This window comes from Salmo salar, chromosome 29, assembly GCF_965601325.2.
Source record: "Salmo salar chromosome 29, fSalSal1, whole genome shotgun sequence".
NCBI lineage: Eukaryota > Metazoa > Chordata > Actinopteri > Salmoniformes > Salmonidae > Salmo > Salmo salar.
In genome coordinates this window covers 2,324,134-2,345,573 of record NC_138319.1, presented here as the reverse complement: position 1 = coordinate 2,345,573, position 21,440 = coordinate 2,324,134, and the positions used below count along the sequence as shown (strand labels likewise).

Sequence of the window (21,440 nt, the reverse complement as noted above, 5' to 3'; positions counted from 1 at the left end):
TTCAAAGTAGCCATCCTTCGCCTTGATGACAGCTTTGCACACTCTCGCATTCTCTTAACCAGCTTCACCTGGAATGCTTTCCCAACAGTTTTGAAGGAGTTCCCACATACGCTGAGCACTTGTTGGCTGCTTTTACTTCACTCTGCAGTCCAACTCATCCCAAACCATCTCAATTGGGTTGAGGTCGGGTGACTGTGAAGGCCAGGTCATCTGATGCAGCACTCTATCACTCTTCTTCTTGGTCAAATAGCCCTTACACAGCCTGGAGGTGTGATGGGTAATTGTCCTGTTGAAAAACAAATGATAGTCTCACTAAGCGCAAACCAGATGGGATGGCGTATCGCTGCAGAATGCTGTGGTAGCCATGCTGGTTAAGTGTGCATTGAATTCTAAATAAATCACTGACAGTGTCACCAGCAAAGCACCCCCACACCATCACACCTCCTCCATGCTTCATGGTGGGAACCACACATGCAAAGATCATCCATTCACCTACTCTGTGTCAAACAAAGACAAGGCGGTTGGAACCAAAAATCGCACATTTGTACTAATCAGATAAAAGGACAGATTTCCATCGGTCTAACATCCATTGCTCGTGTTTCTTGGCCCAAGCAAGTCTCTTCTTCTTATTGGTGTCCTTTAGTAGTGGTTTCTTTGCAGCAATTCGACCATGAAAGACTCCTCTGAACAGTTGATGTTGAGATGTGTCTGTTACTTGAACACTGTGAAGCATTTATTTGGGTTGCAATTTCTGAGGCAGGTAACTCTGCTGCAGAGGATGAGTTCATTGGAGGAAACTCTGGGTCTTGCTTTGCTGTGGTGGTCCTCATGAGAGCCAGTTTCCTCATAGCGATTGATGGTTGTTGCGACTGCACTTGAAGAAACTTTAAAAGTTCTTGAAACTTTCCGGATTGACTGACCTTCATGTCTTAAAGTAATGATGGACTGTCGTTTCTCTTTGCTTATTTGAGCTGTTCTTGCTATACTATTGACTTGGTATTTTACCAAATAGGGCTATCTTCTGTATACCAACCCTACCTTGTCACAACACAGCTGATTGGCTCAAATGGATTAAGAAGGAAAGAAATTCCACAAATTAACTTTTAACAAGGCACACCTGTTAATTCAAATTAATTCCAGTTGACTACCTCATGAAGCTGGTTGAGAGAATGCCAAGAGTGTGAAAAGTTGTCATCAAGGCAAAGAGTGGCTACTTTGAAGAATCTCAAATATATTTTGATTTGTTGGACACTTTTTTTGGTTACTACAGGGCAGGGATTCCCAATACAGGCCAGCACTGTCCTATACTGCAGATGTCTTCTCTCCTCATGCAGTGAGCTCTTTACCTGGTCACTGACCCACTCATTCAGTCTCTCCCTCTCGCCGTCACTCTGTCCCTCTCTCCAGCTCCCTGTCTCTCTCCAGCTCCCTGTCTCTCTCCACCTCTCTCTCTGTCCCTCTTTCTCTCTCTCTCTCTGTCTGTCCCCCTCCCTCTCTCCATCTTCCTCCTCCTTGGCAGTGAGACTCATCTCTCAGCTATCCCCTTACCGGTGAAGAGGCTGTGGAATGACCCCCAGTCAACACGCTCTGAATGGCTCTGAGTTATGGGCTGATGTCACTCTGCCTGGAGGCCAACACACAGATGGAGATGGCCTTCCCTCCTTCCTTTCCTTGAACAAACTCAACCTTTTTATGGTCAGGATGAGACCGGGCCGGGCGGAATTTTCCAGATGACATGAAATTAGATAGTTTTCATACGTTGGGACGACAGAGATTGGAACGACGGCGGTTAGATAGATTGTGTACAGTCTTGCCATAACCGTCGGTAACGAGGGGAGCTGGTTTGCATTTGAACCTTTGATCTCCTCTGCCTGTAACCTGTTCATGATTGCGTTTTAGAATGAACGTTAATAATGACTGTCTATCCAGAAATGTATACGCACAGAGATTAATAACTAACACACTGTGTTATGAGTTGTTCTGATGTTGACGGTTTTATTATTTCATTATTTATTTGTAATACTAAAACTCGGAGCAGCTAGTTGTGAGGCCATTCAAAACACTATGTGAAGTGTGGTCTCTAATAGACATTATGGAGACAACCTTCCTGGCTGAAATTAAACTGAGTTTAAACTGGATTGAACTGGTTTTGAACTCCTCTGTCTGTGACCATTTCAGTTGAGACTTTAAATAGTTATGTACATTTGAATTGAGATTTGAAATAGTTCTATAAATTGAGGGAAGACCAGGTTCATGGGCACTTAGTAGTATTCCATTTAAAAAAACGGTTAAATCTTTCAGCAGTTAAGAGAAAGTGAGCGTGTGTCTGACGAGACAACAGTAACCTGTGGAGGGAGAGAGACAGAGAAGGCCTCAAGGTGAGCTATAAGTGCACCCACGTTTTTTGGCAGCTAGGCTAGAGCTCCTAACTACTATACAGTCAGACAGGGGAGTGATTACATGTCAAAAGTATGGAGAGACGTGGCGTGCTATAATAATGTATGGCGAGACGAGCTATAGGGGATTCGCATGTGAGAGACATGCTATAGTAAAATCGCTCAGGAAGCTGTCAGGCGGTCAAACCTCTGTCAAGCCTCTGTCAGACTGGAGGAGAGTTTGGGTAGTGAAGAAAGAAGAGGGAATGAGATGATGGATAGAGGAGAGGATGGGTATAGGAGATTAGGAGAGGGTAGAGGAGAGTAGGAGAGGGTAGAGAAGAGGATGCGTAGAGGAGAAATAGGAGAGGGAATGAGATGGATAGAGGATAAAGAGAAGAACAGCAGACTGGAAGAAAGTCAGAGGGACATGATTCAAGGTTTGGGTAATGATGGAGGGACAAAAGATGAGTGATGGAGGAAGGGGAGACAAAGGGAGGGAGCGAGAGGTATCAAAACCAGCCTAGACTAGCCACCATGAAATTCAGGAAAAAATACTTTAACCAAACTATGTTTATGGATGCTATTCAAAAATAGCAACTAAGGCTAAAGCTTTTTATTACCAAATGTTTTAAGGCATAAATCTACATTATTCCAACATAGGGTACATCTTAGAAGGAGAATGAGACTATTTATAAGGCCTACATGGACACGGTTAAGTGAAGCTAGATAGGCCGTTTCAGTCCAATATCAATATTGTTCCAGCCGATTGAGACAGCTCCTGCTCCTGGGCTGGAAACACTAAGATCCCCGTACCCCCGGCACGCACAAACAAACACACGTATGTACACACACGTTCACGTGCACAAACAACTGCATGCACGCATGTCTGCACACACACACACACACACACACACACACACACACACACACACACACACACACACACACACACACACACACACACACACACACACACACACACACACACACACACACACATCTCCCTCTGTAACAGCAGGTATCTTTGGTATCTTTCAAATAGCTAATGCTTTATGACTGGCCAGAGCCAAACAGGGCTGACTGAACTAGAGTCTGGTCTAAACCAGAGGAACTCGCCCTCCCCTCCTCCTGACCTGGCTACCGACAGTCCATAGGGTCACATACTCTCTCTTCTCTTTCTCTCTCACACGCTCTCCTTATGCCTCTGAATCTCTCTCTCTCACCTCCTGCCTTTTTATCTTTCTCTCTCTTTAACTCTCCCTTTCGCTTTGGCTCCCCCTTTCATTCCCCACAATGCTTCCTGTCTCTCTTGTTCGGTTTCTCTTGAACCTTTCCCCTCCATTTCCAGATTCTCTACTACCCTCTCTTTACCCCTTCTCTCTGGCTCCCTCTCTCTTCACTCCCTCTTCTGTGTTATGTCATTCTCTACATTGCCTCAGAGAGGGTTGGTGTTGGGTAGCTAAACATAAGTAGACATGGCTCCTATACAGTGAAAACAATATGTCCAGTAACTCCTACAGAGTACAGTGAGTACAGTAGAGTATGTGAATGTAGAGTAGTAGAGAACAGCTCCCAGCTCATACATCAAAACCTGACAATGTCCCAAATGGCACCCTATTCCCTTTGCACTACGTTTGACAATGGCCCATAGGGAATATAGGGCATAGAGTGCCATTGGGGACACACCCTGAGACTGGGACTTCTTACTCAACACAGGTACATTATATTCATCATACTGTACGGCCGCCCAGTATTTACGATACACACCCAGGCATTACATTAACCTACTGCTACTGCTCAAAGAGAGTGTGTCCCTTAAATGGCACCCTATTACCTTTATAGTGAACCCATAGGACTTGGGTCAAAATAAGTGCACTATATAGGGAATAGGGTGACATTTGGGACACATACACAGGTATTACATACTACTACTGCTGCACGTGCGTAGAGCTGTGGCGGTCATGACATTTTGTCAGCCGGTGATTGTCAAGCAAATAACTGCCGGTCTCACAGTAATTGATCATTAACATAAACACATTTAGCATCTCCTGGCTTCCATGTATAGCCTACAAGCCACTGACGCAGATATTTGGAAAATCTACATTTTAGTCTAATAAATCAATTTAATAAAGCCTACACCATCAAAATACATTTCACCATTCTCAAAAGTGACTGCAAATGTGATTATGCATGTAATGCTTTATTATAAAAGTGCATTTTTATGGTGAAAATTATCTTCCCCAAAATTGAAACTCCTGTTGTAAAGTGGATTAATGTGCTTCATTTTAAGAAGTTATTTGGCCACTTTAGTTGTGATACAAACCTTATCAAAACACACAGGCCTATGGGCTAGGCTATATGAGTTGTGTGACTATGATTTGAAAAAGTCACAAAAAAAAGGCAAGCGCTGTTTCTTTCCTTACTGCAAATAAGCTGGGCATCATTTACAAGTGTCAATATACTGTATCATTCACAGATGATAGGCCAATACTGTCACCCATCAGACTATTCTTAATTGAATCTTGTCTTTACATATAGTAAATAATATATGTGTGAAATTAGTTTTCATTTAGAATGGACCATTATCATGCACCTGTCTCAGAACAGGGGCAGGGAAAAAATACATGTCATCTATGCACTTAAATAGCGAATGGAGGACGCTTTTCCCGTGGTTCATTGTCATGCCAGCCAGGTAGACTATACTCCTGTTGTAAAGAGAAGCAATGTGCTTAATATTAGGAAAGTTGTGAAATAAATATAGTAGGCCGAGCCTATAGAAAGCTGATTGGAACCTCCTCTTTTTAATAGAGGCCATTACTCTGTTTTCTCACACAATTTCATAGCCTATATAAATGTTGCGCAACATGAGCTCATGGGCTCTCATGAAGTGTTTGCTTAGATTTTTGATTACATTTGCCCTGATGTCAGAGTGATTAGAGGGACAGTAGAGTGCTGAGTACCAGGCAGTTAGCAAGTTTGGTGGGCTACTAATGACCATCAGCAGCATCAGAGCTTGGAGAAGCCACGTTATATACACTAGTTATATTAGACTATTTTATACATGGACTCTGTTTGTGCTACCAGACCAGATCCAAACCAGCAGCATCTGTATTCTGCTCATATGTTTAGGAACCAGATGAATAATATTATATGTTACAGTAAAGAACCTGTCTGCTCCTTGGCTTTACTACTGGATATGTGTCAGACGTGGAGATTGACAGAACACATAGAGAGATCGAAAGAGAGAGAGAGAGATGGAGGGAGGGATCGAAGCCGCATGGCGAAAAGGTGGAGAGAGGGAACAGAGAAAAGGAATAAACACCTCCTCGCCTGAGAGGCAGTGTGTACACACAGTACTAGACACACACTTTGACACGCACACATATACACACAGACACACACATTGACATGCCTGAGAGGTACTGTGTACACACACTCTGACAAGCTAGGTCTGGGGCTGCATAGGGAAATAAACACCTCGGGACAGACATAGTTGGTTTCTGTCTAAAGTGTTAATTACCTTGTAATTACCTGTTAATCACTTCACTGTTAATATTGTAAAGTGTCATAATAACAGTGTTATTACAGCACCAGGTAAGTGTGTGTGGCTATTAGTGTGTGTGTGTGTGTGTGTGTGTGTGTGTGTGTGTGTGTGTGTGTGTGTGTGTGTGTGTGTGTGTGTGTGTGTGTGTGTGTGTGTGTGTGTGTGTGTGTGTGGTGTGTGGTGCAATCTTGAGGCAGAAGGACCACATGTTCCCACACAGTAAAACATGTTAATGTGTAAACCAGAGCGGTGCTCAGCTGGCGGGTGGTTAATTTACAGCTCTGAGAATGAGCCCCTATCACATCCTCACATACAGTCTCCTTCCTATCAGATCATTAATTCTTCAATAAACCTTGCAGAGCAGCACTTATAGTGGATAGGGAGAGGTTTTCCAGAGGGCAGCCCCAAATATACAACAGAGAGAGGGAGGGTGCGAGGGAGCAAGCCAGACACAACATTTCCCTAGACGAGCACCAGCATTGCAGCCTTGGAGCGTTTCAGAGTGTAGGGCTTACACCTGATTGTTAATCAATCATAAACATATGAGCCTAGTGGACCAGTCTCCTGACAGCTATCCCCATGTACTCCCTGTCAGGTATGCTGAAGGCCCTCACTAAGGCACCTGTTCTGTTCCACTGAGGGAGTGACTGGCTAGTGGCAGGAGATATATGCATAGATGATCTCTGGGTGTGCTTGTGTGTGTGGCTGTGATATATTCTTACATGATTTTCTGCTGGAGAGCTTCTGGGCCTGAAAAACATGTGCGGCGGGCTGACGCAGTGCAAATCTCCTAGAAGAGAAGAGGAAGAGAGGAGAGGAAAGAGGAGAGAGACAGATAGGAGAGGGAGAAGAAGCACAATAAAACCATCAGCTTTCACAGCCGCACAGGGATTAATAAACACTTTCTGCTATGATACCCAGAAACATTCTTAAATATCCACTCTGTTCATTCTTTAGGACGAAAAAGAGAGAGAAAAAGAAAAGGAATAAGAAGCAGAAGAGAGAGAGAGGGAGAAAAAGAGAGAGGAGGGAGAGAGAAAGAGGGAGAGAGAGAGAGGTGGGATAAGAAAGTACAAAAAACACTATGCCTGCTATTGAAAAAGCTGCTCGTCGGTCGCCAAGAAACTGCCCCATCCCTCCAGCCCTGTGTTGCACATCAGCAGCCATCTAAGCACGCCACTGTGCGATTTTCCATCCTCTCCCCTTCCAAAGTGGATCAGTACCAGTGCTATCATTTTCTGTCATTACTCATTTCGGGCCAGACGTGCGCGGAAATCCAAAGTATTTTGGCAGTGTGAGGCCAGGCAAAAGAAAGGGAAGAAAAAGTCAAATGGAGAGAGGAATGGAAGGGGGGAAAGGAAAGAGAGAGAGGGAAAAAGTAATTCCTTTCATTGTGACGGCAATGAAACACTAGGGCTGGGCTGGGCTTGTAATGAGGGTGGCAGACAGACAGGCATATAGACAAGCCTCACCCTGGCCTCTGGCTGAGAAAAGGGGAGAGGGGCCAGGAGGGAAAGGTGGAGAGGAGAGGAAGACAGGGAGTTGGGGGTTAGGGGGGCGGCTGGGCTTGTAGTAGGGGTGCCAGGCAGACAGGGGGTCATGGGGGAGGGGGTGAGGAGGACAGGGGGTTATGGGGGAGAGGTGGAGTTGAAGTACATAGTTTTGGGGGTGTAGAGGAGCTGTCTGACCCGTAGCTCACATCTCCTGGAACAGTTAGAAGGGTACAAGGCTGGGGGCGAGGGTGACAGGAGGGAGAGCGGGACGGGGGGTAGGTAGTTAGGATCTGTCTAGGTAGCTCACTCACCTCTCCTGGAACTGTTTGGAGGGTATGAGGCCGGCGCGGGGGTTGGCATGGCTGTCGTGTTTGGCCTGCCACCAGGTTGCATCATCCTGGCTCATGATCTGAAGGATATCTCCCCTCTTGAACGTCAGGCCCGCCTCCTTACACGGGATGGCTTTGTCCTCCGCTGGTTCGTAGTCAAACAGTGTCTTCACAAACATCTGGAGAGAGATGAGAGGACGGGAGAGGGAGGGGGGGTTGAGAGACGGAGAGAGGAAGGGAGAAGGGAGGCGAGAGCGGGGGGGGGGTGGAGAAAGAGAGAGAGAGAGGGGAAGGTGGAGAGAGGGGGGAGAGGGAGAGAGGACAAAAGAGAGAGACAGGTGGTGGAGAGACAAAGAAAGACAGCAAAAATATGACAGCAGTTACCTTTCCACACTCCGGCGTCTCCTCTCCCCCCTAGTCGACGTGGCGACATCAAGGTAGGCCGTCGCTACAGCCATGTGAGCCTATCCCGGCTTCGGAACCAGAACAGATGCCCTTCACTGTCGCTTAACGTGATTGGCCAGGAAAGGTCTGTGCAATCAGGAGTCTATTACCTGCAACCATTGGCCCAGGCCTCTCTTGGTTATTCCATCAACATGGCCGGCATCCCAAATGGCATCCTATTCTCTACATAGTCCACTTCTTTGACCAGGGCAGATAGAGCTCTGGTCAAAAATAGTGCACTATATAGGGAAATGGGGGTAGGAACACCCCTAAAGACTAAAGTCTTTCAGCCGTCTCCGAGAGTGGCGAGACTTTAACATTGACTGAGTCAGAGCCTCCAAATGTGACTCCTGCTTCGTTCCACTTTGTGAATTTGGCTGATTCGCAGGTCAAATTAACATCAGTAATCTTTCCCTACTGAACAGGGAAAAAAAGTTTTTTTCCGAGGTGGGCTAATTTATCTTGGCAGTCAGGGGAGGCAGGGACACACCTTGTCATCAACACAACAGAGCTAAGACCTGAGAGAGGGACATCTTTAACTTTATAGTGAAAACAACTCACTACATCCTCACTCAAAGACGCTACAGGAGTGTCACAGTAGATTACAAGTCCTTAGCCACTGGTGAGCATGTGCATAGAGCGAGAGCGGAGAGAGAGAGAGAGAGAGAGAGAGAGAGAGAGAGAGAGAGAGAGAGAGAGAGAGCGAGAGAGAGAGAGAGAGAGAGAGAGAGAGAGAGAGAGAGAGAGAGAGAGAGAAAGAGATACAAAGGACAAAGTCTCTGCTCGTCTCTGCATGTGCCAGGGTGGAGTGCTATGTTGCCATGTAGTGAAATTATGTTTCAGACGGGGACCTTATGTTTGGGTCTGGCTAAACAGCCCAAGAGCATAATAAACCAATTACATCCTTGCTGAAAGCTCCCGGTTGTATCTCCCTCTCCTCTCTGCCCTTGTCCATCGTTTCTTTTTTTCTTTTTTTTTTTTACAGTTTAACACATGTGTACCCAATTAGCCCGCACTTCAACATATTTATATTAGCCCAGGAAAAATAGTAAACTAGCTCTTCACAGAGGGGAGGCTGAAGTTCTGGCACCGATACACAGGTTTAGATTGATGTCTGAAATTGACATATTAAAACCATTAAAGTATGACAGAGAGTACAACCCCCCTCCAACCCACCCCCACATACATGCATACATGCACACATGCACCCTGTGTTCTGACAAATGATATTCCAGCTTGTGTTTTGACCTGAGCCCCCTACTCTCCCTAGTCCCCTTCTGTTATTGATAAATGTCTATGAAAGACTATACATCACTACTATGAGTTGGAGAATGCAGGATACAGCCAGACGGTGGATTTTCAGTTAAAACACCCACCTAACATTACGAGCAACTACATTTACAGTACACATACACCTACAGCCACAACAGAAACCCAGACACAGGCAACCATATCATACTCTACGAATCAGTTCAAGACAAGTTTTTCTGAATCAATTAGTTGATGGTTGCTTAAATTGATATGTGTCCAGCAATGTAAAATATGAATTACATTTGTTGTTTTAGAATTTTGATTCCTACATTTTCAGAGGTACCTGCAACTTAACACAGGTGAGATAAATTACACATAAATGAGAATCACTTGTTTGGAACCAAATTAATATAGAATTTTGAATAATTTAGTTCAGGACATCTTTTTTTGTTATTGGTCCTGTGCAACTGTAAATCAAACGAATACACGTGTGAACACCAATTTTTTTCCCCCCAACTTATTTTAGAACAAATAGTGAATCTTGCAACTGTATCAATATATTTCCCTACAAATGTCTGCATCTCAAAAAGCAACGTATTCCAAATACTGTATGTGACTAATTTGGTCAAATGTAGCATAATTTCAAATTGTGTTTTTTACATTGGATAAAAGTAGAGACTCAGAGCTACAAAATGGTATATCACACACTATATTCTTGAGGAACAATGGGAAAGTAATTCTGCTTTGAAAGTTGATAAACTTGTAAACTCACTTTTGTGAAAATGGCCTTTGAATGTTTTGGTATCTAGTGAAGAGCTCTTCTTTGTCTACACCCATTCAGCATCGTTCACACCTTCTTAAGCTTTAGCCCCAGCCATCTCGTTTCGCTCCTGGAGCGCACACTTGACGCTCTGGCCGATGATTTGTTTGGATAACATGAAAACAGCCTAACTAGCTCTGCTGGCAACAATTTCATTACACTTTTTTGCCAACGTTTACTGACATCGGCCATATTCAACGGGTGTTGTACACTTTAGCTTAAGACATGTAGCTAGCTAGCTAGGTAAACAATGAACCTAGCTAGGTAAACCACATGTAAGATCACACACATCACGTAACATTAGCTAACGAGCCAGCCAGCTAACATTAGCTAGTTAAACAACAATGAACATAGTGCCCAATCATGTTGTTACTACCCAGCATGAATCTGCTGGGAGCTAACCAACCAGGTTCAATGTTTGCTCACTAACATTAGGCTCTAACTGGCAAAGCAAATGGCTCTGGGATACGAATAATAACGTCATACACATAACGTTAGCTAGGGAGCCAGCCAGCTAACGTTAGCTAGCTAGCTAACAGTACACTTTAGCTTGAAATGAAACCACTTTCTGTCAAAATTTGAAACGTGTAATGTCTTAAAATGTAGCTAGCTAGACTATTGCACCCGTATACATCATCATGCATGATGGCTGCATCTCCCTGTCACAGATGCCATGCCACGGTTGCCCTTAGTTTGAAGATGTAATTCTTAGACAGGCGTTTTCTCCATCTCTTAAGCTATCATACTCTAATTTCACTGATTTCAAAACTCGATCCTCCAGAAAGTGGAGAGCAACACTTATGCAGCGCCACTACACGACAATTTTTTTTAAAAAGACGTGTTTGACAGGATTACCAACACAGACTGACCAGCTCAAATTGACAGAAGCCCTCTATATGGCAGACCAATCCCAACTCCTCTCTCGGCATGTCCAGACCACTCATTATATTAGCCAATTATGGCTAGTGGGAAGGTTGCGCTTGTTTTCTACGGCTTAACCAACTAGGCTTGTAATTTAACAATTGTATTGGTATTTACAGATAGCATACACGTTTGTTATTAAGGCATATGAAGGAACGCATTTCTGGCAAAAAAAACGCATTTTGATAAAAATATATATTTTTTTAAATGTTCAAATGGCTCTCCTGTGAAGTCGTGACTTGCAAAAGACACCTAGTTTCCTGAAACGGGTCACATATAGTGCCTCATGGGCCCTGGTCAAAAGTAGTGCACTATAGGCACTATATAGGGAATAAGGTATATTTTGGGATGCATACTAACACTCCAGCACTAGAGGCAGTAAGCAGCTATAGAGGACCTCTCAGTCCACTCACAAAAAGTCTGAAATAGCACCAAATTCCCTCTATTGTCACCCACCACCACGTGTCTCCCATCTCCCCTCATTATCCCCTGTGTATTTATACCTGCGCTTTCTGTTTGCCTGTTGCCAGTTTGTCTTGTCCAATCAAGTCCTACCAGCATGTTCCCGTGTTTCCTGTGCTCTAGTTTTTGTTTTTCCTAGTTTTCCCAGTTTTGACCTTTCTGCCTGTCCTGACCCTGATCCTGCCTGCCGTCCTGTACCTGCCTGACTCTGATTTAGATTACAACTCTTTGTCTGCCTTGACTTACCTTTTCCCTGCCCCTTGTACTATAATAAACTCTGAGACTCATAATATCCGCCTCCTATGTCTGCATCTGGGTCTTAGCCTGAGCCTTGGTAATATGCACTGGCCATGACTGACCCAGCAGACTTGGACAAGATCCGCAACGCTGTCTCTTCCCAAGGAGCCACCATTAGAAGACACAAGGAGTTACTGCAAAGCCTTATGGAGGGACTCCATACCCTGGCAGAACACTATGACCATGCATTCAATACATTGCTGGAGCAATTCCGCAGAGTTCCCTATTAGGCAGCAAGCCACTCTCCCGGAGTGGGGTCCGTCCTGTCCCAACGTTCTGCCCAGGACCAAAAGCTGCACCCCTGCAGGGTCTGCACCCCTGCTGAGAGGAACTATGATGTGGGAAATTGAGAACTCCTCACCTCAAGATGGCGTTGGAGGAGTGGAGGCACTGGTTGGAGGGTGCGGAACACCCATTCTTAGTGTGGACTAACCATAACAACCTGGAATATCTTCACACCACCAAGCGCCTCAACTCTAGGCAGGCTCGTTGGGCCCTGTTATTCACCCGTTTCAATTTCACTCTCTCCCACCGCCCAGGGTCCAAGAATGTGAAGCCTGATGCACTCCTACATTTGTATAGCCCCGCTGCTACTCCGTCTGACCCCGAAACCATCCTCCCTACCTCCTGTCTAGCGGCTGCACTCATCTGGGGTATAGAGAGCCTGGTCCATAAGGCGCAGTGGGGCTATACAAATGTGAGGGATTCCGGCGGCAGGTGGCTCGGGCAGAGGGTATGGCTTTCCACTCGGGACCTGCCTCTCTGGGTGGAGTCCTGTAAACTTTCCCCCCCGTTTCATCGGCCCTTGCCCCTTCTCTAAAATCCTTAGCCCCTCTGCTGTTCATCTTCTGTTGCCCCGCACCCTCCGTATACACCCCGCTTTTCATGTGTCTAGGATTAAACCTCTGTCTCACAGCCCTTTGTCTCCTGACCCTGATCCTGCGTCCTGTACCTGACTGATGCTATTTTGAATTACGACTCTTTGCCTGCCTTGACTTACATTTTGCCTGCCCCTTGTACTCTAATAAACTCTGAGACTCGTATTATCCACCTCCTGTGTCTGCATCTGGGTCTTAGCCTGAGCCTTGATATCTATAGAGCACTATTTTTAACCAGAGCCATATACAGTGCATTCGGAAAGTATTCAGACCCCTTCCCTTTTTCAACATGTTGTTACATTACACTCTTATTCTAAAATGTATCAAATATTTTTTCCCCTCAATCTACACACGATGCCCCATAATGACAAAGCGAAACAGGTTTTTAAAAAGTTTTGCAAGCTTATGAAAAAAATAATATAATAATAAAAATAATAATATTATACACTGCTCCAAAAAATAAAGGGAACACTAAAATAACACATCCTAGATCTGAATGAATGAAATAATCTTATTAAATACTTTTTTCTTTACATAGTTGAATGTGCTGACAACAAAATCACACAAAAATAATCAATGGAAATCCAATTTATCAACCCATGGAGGTCTGGATTTGGAGTCACACTCAAAATTAAAGTGGAAAACCACACTACAGGCTGATCCAACTTTGATGTAATGTCCTTAAAACAAGTGAAAATGAGGCTCAGTAGTGTGTGTGGCCTCCACGTGCCTGTATGACCTCCGTTCAATGCCTGGGCATGCTCCTGATGAGGTGGCGGATGGTCTCCTGAGGGATCTCCTCCCAGACCTGGACTAAAGCATCCTGTCTGTGGTGCAACGTGGTGTTGGTGGAAGGAGCGAGACATGATGTCCCAGATGTGCTTAATTAGATTCATGTCTGGGGAACGGGCGGGCCAGTCCATAGCATCAATGCCTTCCTCTTGCAGGAACTGCTGACACACTCCAGCCACATGAGGTCTAGCATTGTCTTGCATTAGGAGGAACCCAGGGCCAACTGCACAAGCATATGGTCTCACAAGGGGTCTGAGGATCTCATCTCGGTACCTAATGGCAGTCAGGCTACCTCTGGCGAGCACATGGAGGGCTGTGCGGCCCCCCAAAGAAATGCCGCCCCACACCATGACTGACCCACCGCCAAACCGGTCATGCTGGAGGATGTGGCGGCAGCAGAACGTTCTCCACGGCGTCTCCAGACTCTGTCACGTCTGTCACATGTGCTCAGTGTGAACCTGCTTTCATCTGTGAAGAGCACAGGGCGCCAGTGGCAAATTTGCCAATCTTGGTGTTCTCTGGCAAATGCCAAACGTCCTGCACGGTGTTGGGCTGTAAGCACAACCCCCACCTGTGGACGTCGGGCCCTCATACCACCCTCATGGAGTCTGTTTCTGACCGTTTGAGCAGACACATTTTGCAGGGCTCTGGCAGTGCTCCTCCTGCTCCTCCTTGCACAAAGGCGGAGGTAGCGGTCCTGCTGCTGGGTTGTTGCCCTCCTACGGCCTCCTTTCACGTCTCCTGATGTACTACCGGCCTGTCTCCTGGTAGTGCCTCCATGCTCTGGACACTACGCTGATAGACACAGCAAACCTTCTTGCCACAGCTCGCATTGATGTGCCATCCTTGATGAGCTGCACTACCTGAGCCACTTGTGTGGGTTGTAGACTCTGTCACATGCTACCACTAGAGTGAAAGCACCGCCAGCATTCAAAAGTAACCAAAACATCAGCCAGGAAGCATAGGAACTGAGAAGTGGTCTGTGGTCACCACCTGCAGAACCACTCCTTTATTGGGGGTGTCTTGCTAATTGCCTATAATTTCCACCTGTTGTCTATTCCATTTGCACAACAGCATGTGAAATGTATTGTCAATCAGTGTTGCTTCCTAAATGGACAGTTTGATTTCACAGAAGTGTGATTGACTTGGAGTTACATTGTGTTGTTTAAGTGTTACCTTTATTTTTTTGAGCAGTGTATATAAAGGTCCCACAGCTGACAGTGGATGTCAGAGCAAAAACCAAGCTATGAGGTCCAAGAAATTCTTATAGCTGGCTGCCCGGCCAAACTGAGCAATCGGGGGAGAAAGACCTTGGTCAGGGAGGTGACCAAGAACCTGATGGTCACTCTGACAGAGCTGGAGATGGAAGAACCTGCTCCAGAGCGCTCAAGACCGCAGACTGGGGCGAAGGTTCACCTTACAACAAGATAACGACCCGAAGCACACAGCCAAGACAACATAGGAGTGGCTTCGGGACAAGTCTCTGAATGTCCTTGAGTGGCCCAGCCAGGGCCTGAGCTTGAATCCGAGAGACCTCAAAATAGCTGTGCAGCAACGCTCCCCATCCAACCTGACAAAGCTTGAGAGGGTCGGCAGAGAAGAATGGGAGAAACTCCCCAAATACAGGTGTGCCAAGCTTCTAGCGTCATACCCAAGAAGACTTGAGTCTGTAATCGCTGTCAACAAAGTACTGAGTAAAGGGTCTGAATACTTATGCAAATGTGATAGTTCAAAATGTTCTAAAAAACAGTTTTTGCTTTGTCATTATGGGGTATTGTTGGTAGATTGATGAGGAAAAAAACAATTGAATACAATTTAGAATAAGGCTGTAACATAAAAAAAAAATTGGAAAAAGGGGTCTGAATACTTTCCGAATGCACTGTAAGCCCTGTTCAAAATCAAGGCACCCTATTCCCTAAATATTGAATTACTTTTGACCAGAGCCCTATGTGCCCTGGTCAAAAGCAGTGCACTAAATAGAGAATAGGATGCCACTTTGGACTAAACCATGTGTGTAAAACCATCAGCATAATGAGCACGGCAGGACAGCAGTAGGACCTTACCTTGGGCTCCTTGCTCGGCGCCTCCTCTTTGATACCTGGTATTATTTTAAACGTAATGGCCCCTTGAGACTGGGCCTGAAACACAGACAGGAGATAGACAGATAGAGAGAGAGGGAGAAAGAGAAAGACATAGAAAGAACCAGAGAGAGAGAGAGAACGAGGAAAGAGGGGAAGAAAAAATAAAGACTCCAGTTTCATTGAAAATAACTCAAAACCCAACTAGCCTAATCCAATGAGAGAGCTTTAATATGAAGAGCTGTTTTATTTTTCAACAATAGAGGGCCATTAGGATAGGATGACTGTTGGGAGTGGATCAGAGGGAAGAGGAGAGTCAAGAGGACTGCTTTTAACAGTCTACCAGTTCCAAACTATCTTTCTCTTTCCTCTCCAGCTCCATCTCCCCAGAGCTGATCTGAAGACTGTGGCAGTGTGTGTGTGTGCGTGTGTGTGGTTGGAGGGACTACAAAGACCCCTACAGGAACCCCCTCCCTGCCTGTCTCTTCCAGGGGGACTATGTGGCCCAACATGTCCCAAACAGAGGCCTGCTCCTGGGCCTGCTGGTTCAGAAGGGGCAGCCAGAGTTTAGCCTAGCCATTAACTCATAGAGGAATCAAAGGGACATGGCTGACCAGTGAGGATGAGTTAGGAGGAGAGAGTCCTGCCACTACAAACAAGACTGTAAATCTCTATAGCCATGGGGCCAAAACACAAATATAAACAGCAGGTCAATGATAGCACACACACACACACACACACACCACACACACACACACACACACACCACACACACACACACACACACCACACACACACACACACACACACACACACACACACACACACACACACACACACACACACACACACACAAGCATTGACTAACACACACACGCAAGCACGTACACACGCACACACACACACAAACACACACCAGAATGCGGAGGATTTCATCAGGCTTCTTGTTATCCACAGGAATCCCGTTCACTTCCCTCAGCTCGTCCCCTACATGGATCAGACCTGGAACAGGGACAAGACAAGGGAGAGTGAGAGAGACCCATATTTATGTTTAGTTATTTTCCCCTTTGTAACTATTTGCAAATTGTTATAACACTGTAAATAGCCAAAATATGACATTTGAAAAGTCTCTGTTTCTCTTAAACGTTTGTGAGTGTAATGTTTACTGTTTATTTCACTTCTGTTTATTATCTATTTCACTTGCTTTGGCAATGTAAACATGTGATTCCCATGCCAATAAAGCCCTTTGAATTGAATTGAGAGAGAGAGGAAGGAGACAACAAGTCAAGAAGACACAGACATATAACACAGAGTGCATACATGCACAGCTATACACATAATAGCAAATACTGACCTACCTAATATAAATCCTTTGGAAGTTAATATCAGGCTAAACAATACATAAGTATTAAACTGAGTATAATGTACGTGTGAGGCTGTATTGCTTTAGTCGCACACAGTTCGGGGGGTTGTTCTCTGCTCTCCAGCAGTGTGTGGTTCTCCTTCATGGTGGTATTAGTGATTATTGGGCTTGGCAAATCACCCCTACATATCAATTTCACACTGTGAGATCCCTACAGGGCATAAATACACTTTACATTACACACTGATTACAGGGGGCACAACAGAGAGAAAGAGATAGAGAGAGAGAGGGTGGGGGAAGAGACAGGGAGCGAGAGTGGAGAGAAAGAGAGAAAGAAGGAGAGAGAGAACTTACCACTTCTGTCTGCAGCTCCACCTCTCATGATCCTGGCAACAAGGATGGCTCCTGTGTGCTCATCACACTTTATTGTGGCTCCCTGTGTTACACACGCACGCACGCACACACACACACACACACACACACACACACACACACACACACACACACACACACACACACACACACACACACACACACACACACACACACACACACACACACAGTGGGGAGGAAAAAAGGAGACAGATTCCGTATTATATGATGTTACATGTGTACAACTACACAGAAATTCCATCATCAACGTCCAACAAACATTTTCTGGTCAACCATCTCTTCTAACATGATACGGTTTCCAACCCCAACCCCACTTCAATCTACCACACTGAGGTGAATCTCATCGATGGTTGACATGAAGGCCATAGCACAGGCTGTACAGTACAGCTGGCCATTTTCAGTAAAAATATTTCCTGGAATAGACATCCATCTTGGGCCCCAGTCTGCCTGGACTAGCCAATGACTGAGAGAGAGGTGATCCCCCAGAAGGTAGCTAGCCCTCAATCCTTTACGCAGCAGCAGGCATTCATCCAGACACTCTCTCTCTCTCCCTCTCTGTAGCATTGTGCATGCCCTGCCCACCTGAGGATCTGTCTTTTACAGCCATCTATTTTTGTGTTTGAGGGGTACAAAATCCACTTAGTACTTAAATCTCGCTGGATTGATTGCTTTCATTGTGCTCCTGCAACTCTTTCATACTCTTGCTTGTGCCTGTTGTTTTCTTCCCATTAACGTTACGACTGCGGAAATGTTTGTAATGACCTGTCAAACACACCCCGGTAATGGCTGAAATGGGTTCAATGGAATACATTGTCTTCCGTTGCATCTATAAGAACGCTTGTTCAGGGATTTAACTCGTCACCGACACATATATCACAAGAAAGGGAAAGAATATTACTTTATTTGAATGGGTGTTCATTTTTTGTGGAATTGAGGGATAATTGAATACAGTTGAAATGTTAACAAATTAGATGAGCTGAAATGAAAGGAACTTCCAAAAATGAAGACATTATAGTGATGTTATGTCTGATCTCGCAAACAATGTAAAATATGTATAGTGTGAGGGGAAAATTTGGTATTCACCTTATTTGTTAGATATGTAACAATTATTTATTTAACAAACAGTAAGATATTTCTGTCCTGCTAATTGTGTGTTTTATGGTCTCCACTCAATGACCCTGCAGCTAGTCTGGGTGTTGAGGACATGGGTTCTACTAGAGATCGCTTGAAGCTGACAATTGATTGATGTTGGTGATAAAAACCTAAAAGCTAGCATTCTATAGACAAGATGTGGTGTGTGTGACTCGAAATAGAGAGAGCCTGGAAGAGTTGAGAACAATGCCTCATTGTCTCATCTTCCTGGCATCTGGGAAACTAAGTAAAAGCCATCCTGTGTAGATAACCAAGGTGGCTTATGGGAAGGTTAGAAATGACTGACTAAGCAATCTTGGTATCAGCTATATAAAAACTGTGCATCGTCTGTAAAGGCTAGACTCTCAGCCTAACAGTCAGTCAAGACTGGTGGGCTGACAGTCTCATTATTGCAATAATGAATCGATATTAAATAAAGATGATTGTTTAAAGAAATGACCAAGTCTCTCTCAGTACTGAATTTCCACGACAATAGATAGGTGTAATCAGAGCCAAGCGTGTTGATTTCTATTTAAAGGTTATCCTGCTAATGGCACACTTTTTTATTTATTTATTTTATTTATTTCACCTTTATTTAACCAGGTAGGCAAGTTGAGAACAACTTCTCATTTACAATTGCGACCTGGCCAAGATAAAGCAAAGCAGTTTGACACATACAACAACACAGAGTTACACATGGAGTAAAACAAACCTACAGTCAATAATATAGTAGAAAAATAAGTCTATATACAAAGTGAGCAAATGAGGTGAGATAAGGGAGGTAAAGGCAAAAAAGGCCATGGTGGCAAATACATACAATATAGCAAGTAAAACACTGGAATGGTAGATTTGCAGTGGAAGAAAATGCAAAGTAGAAATAGAAATAATGGGGTGCAAAGGAGAAAAATAAATAAATAAGTAAATACAGTAGGGGAAGATGTAGTTGTTTGGGTTAAAATATAGATGGGCTACAAGTGTAGATGGGCTACACTTGTTGAAATATGCAACAGAACGTGACAACAACAGTAATTAATGAGGCAGTCTGAGTCTAGACAGCGCAGGTGAGTGCAGGTAGGCCTAGACAAAGCACGTTTTTGGAGGTTTCAGCCCTGTTTCAAGACTTTGTTAATCTATTCATATTTGCAAATACGCTGAGTGTGTTTATGCAAATGAGGCACTTAATTTTGATGACCGCTGCCTCTCTCTCTCCAGACACCCTGTGTTTTCAATCTCTCGCTCTCCAGACACCCTGTGTTTTCAGTGTCGTCTTAACCCAATAGCTGAGACACAAGACACAGAGAGCAGGGGGAGACAGGGGATAGAGGGATATAGTTTCCTTTTCCATTTCAACTGACAGTGTTCAGTTCAGCTAGTGATGTGTTTACCAGGGCTTCTCTCTCTCTCTCACACTTTAGCCATGCTGAGAGAAAACAACATATCGGCAGAGTGCCGGATGGCAGTTCGACGGTGGCAGACAGCGAGACGGCGAAATGTTTCGAATCCGAGCACAGCATCGAGTGTCATCACCGCCATCATTACTGCTTCGCCATCCGACCGGACCGAGCCAAGCCAGACGGGTAACGGTCCGCAGACATGTAGTCTAGACACATAGTGTGTTGCGAAACAGAAACAGGTCATCCCTCTCTTTCTTCCTCTCTCTCCTACCTGTTATTCACATCATCTTTATGACTGTTATTGTTTCTGTAAAGGAAGAGCCTCCTCACTTCTTCACTGTGTGGATGTGCTTTATTTCAATCTGTCTAACTGTCTATCCAACTGCCATTTCATTGTAACCTACTGCCACTAGGGCCTAGCCAGGAACACTCAGCGACAACTAGCCTACGTCAATGACGAGTTGATGGTCCACCACAATTATTTCTTGTTTGTTTTTCCTGGGTATACCGACCTATTGTACATCCACAGGTCCAATAGGCAGGACTGTCATGGCTGACGAGAAGCATGATAGATCACAGGGCAGGAAGGTTTCAGAGACCCTGTGTGCCCCGCCTCCCAAATGGCTCCCTATTCCCTATTTAGTGCACTACTTTTGACCAGGGCCTACCCATAGGACTCATAGGTCAAAACTGGTCAAAAGTAGTGCACTATATATGGAATAGGGTGCCATTTGGGATGCAGACCCTGCCTTTTCTTAACTTCTCCAGGACCAGAAATATCCTCTGGTTTCTACCACTTTTTCACGACTGTAAATTACCATGTCAACATCGCTGTTTTCGTTACCTGTTCACTCGTAATGGGTTTTCTCCTCTAATAATAATTTCCTCAAGGTCTTTTCCTCTGTGTGATATTGAGTTAAGAAAAAGAGATGACGGCTGGTCCTGATGGAAATAGCAGAGGCGTTTGACGTCGGGATAAGACACTCCTTGGGCTAGAGATCTTCACAGCTTTTCCACTTAATCAAATAATTGGGCCAATTATGGTAACTGGAGAGGTTCGGTAGGAGGGAAAACAGAGGAGGGGTGGAGAGAGGGCAGCACACTGTAAGACCCTGGTGTCAAGGTCGTGACTAACCCCTCACTGTGACTATAAGCAGCTGAAACATGAAGCAATAGTGAGAGAGAGGAGAGAGAGCGAGAGGGGAGGGGGCGAGACAGAGGGCGAGGGAGGGAGGGAGGGAGGGAGGGAGGGAGGGAGGGAGGGAGGGAGGGAGGGAGGGAGGGAGCGAGAAGAGGGGGTGAGAGGGAAAAGAGAGAAAGAGAGAGAGAGTCGGAGAGGGAGAGAGAGAGAGACAGAAAGGGACAGTATATAGGGCCTGTAATCTCTCAGAGCAGTGTCCAGACATGAGGGGCGTAGGGTAGCAGCTCTCTGCCTTTCATCTAGTGGGGATATTTTTGTTTTTGTCTGTGTG

The 21,440-nt window shown here is 45.0% G+C and overlaps 1 protein-coding gene across 7 annotated transcripts in view; it reads right to left on the bottom strand.

Moving 5' to 3' along the window:
• The window catches only part of LOC106590020 (MAGUK p55 subfamily member 7), a 278,198-nt gene that overhangs the window by 68,013 nt on the left and 188,745 nt on the right, over window positions 1–21,440 (bottom strand). For all 7 annotated transcript variants that reach the window (XR_014383065.1, XM_014180502.3, XM_082970645.1 and 4 more), the window contains 5 exons: window positions 17,405–17,486; window positions 16,604–16,689; window positions 15,673–15,747; window positions 7,727–7,923; window positions 6,645–6,712 (listed from right to left, as the gene is read on the bottom strand). Coding sequence is in view for 6 of the 7 variants with exons in the window: in XM_014180502.3 (XP_014035977.1) it covers window positions 6,645–6,712; window positions 7,727–7,923; window positions 15,673–15,747; window positions 16,604–16,689; window positions 17,405–17,486 (508 nt within the window). In the remaining variant the exon portion in view is untranslated. The remainder of the gene's footprint in view (window positions 1–6,644; window positions 6,713–7,726; window positions 7,924–15,672; window positions 15,748–16,603; window positions 16,690–17,404; window positions 17,487–21,440) is intronic.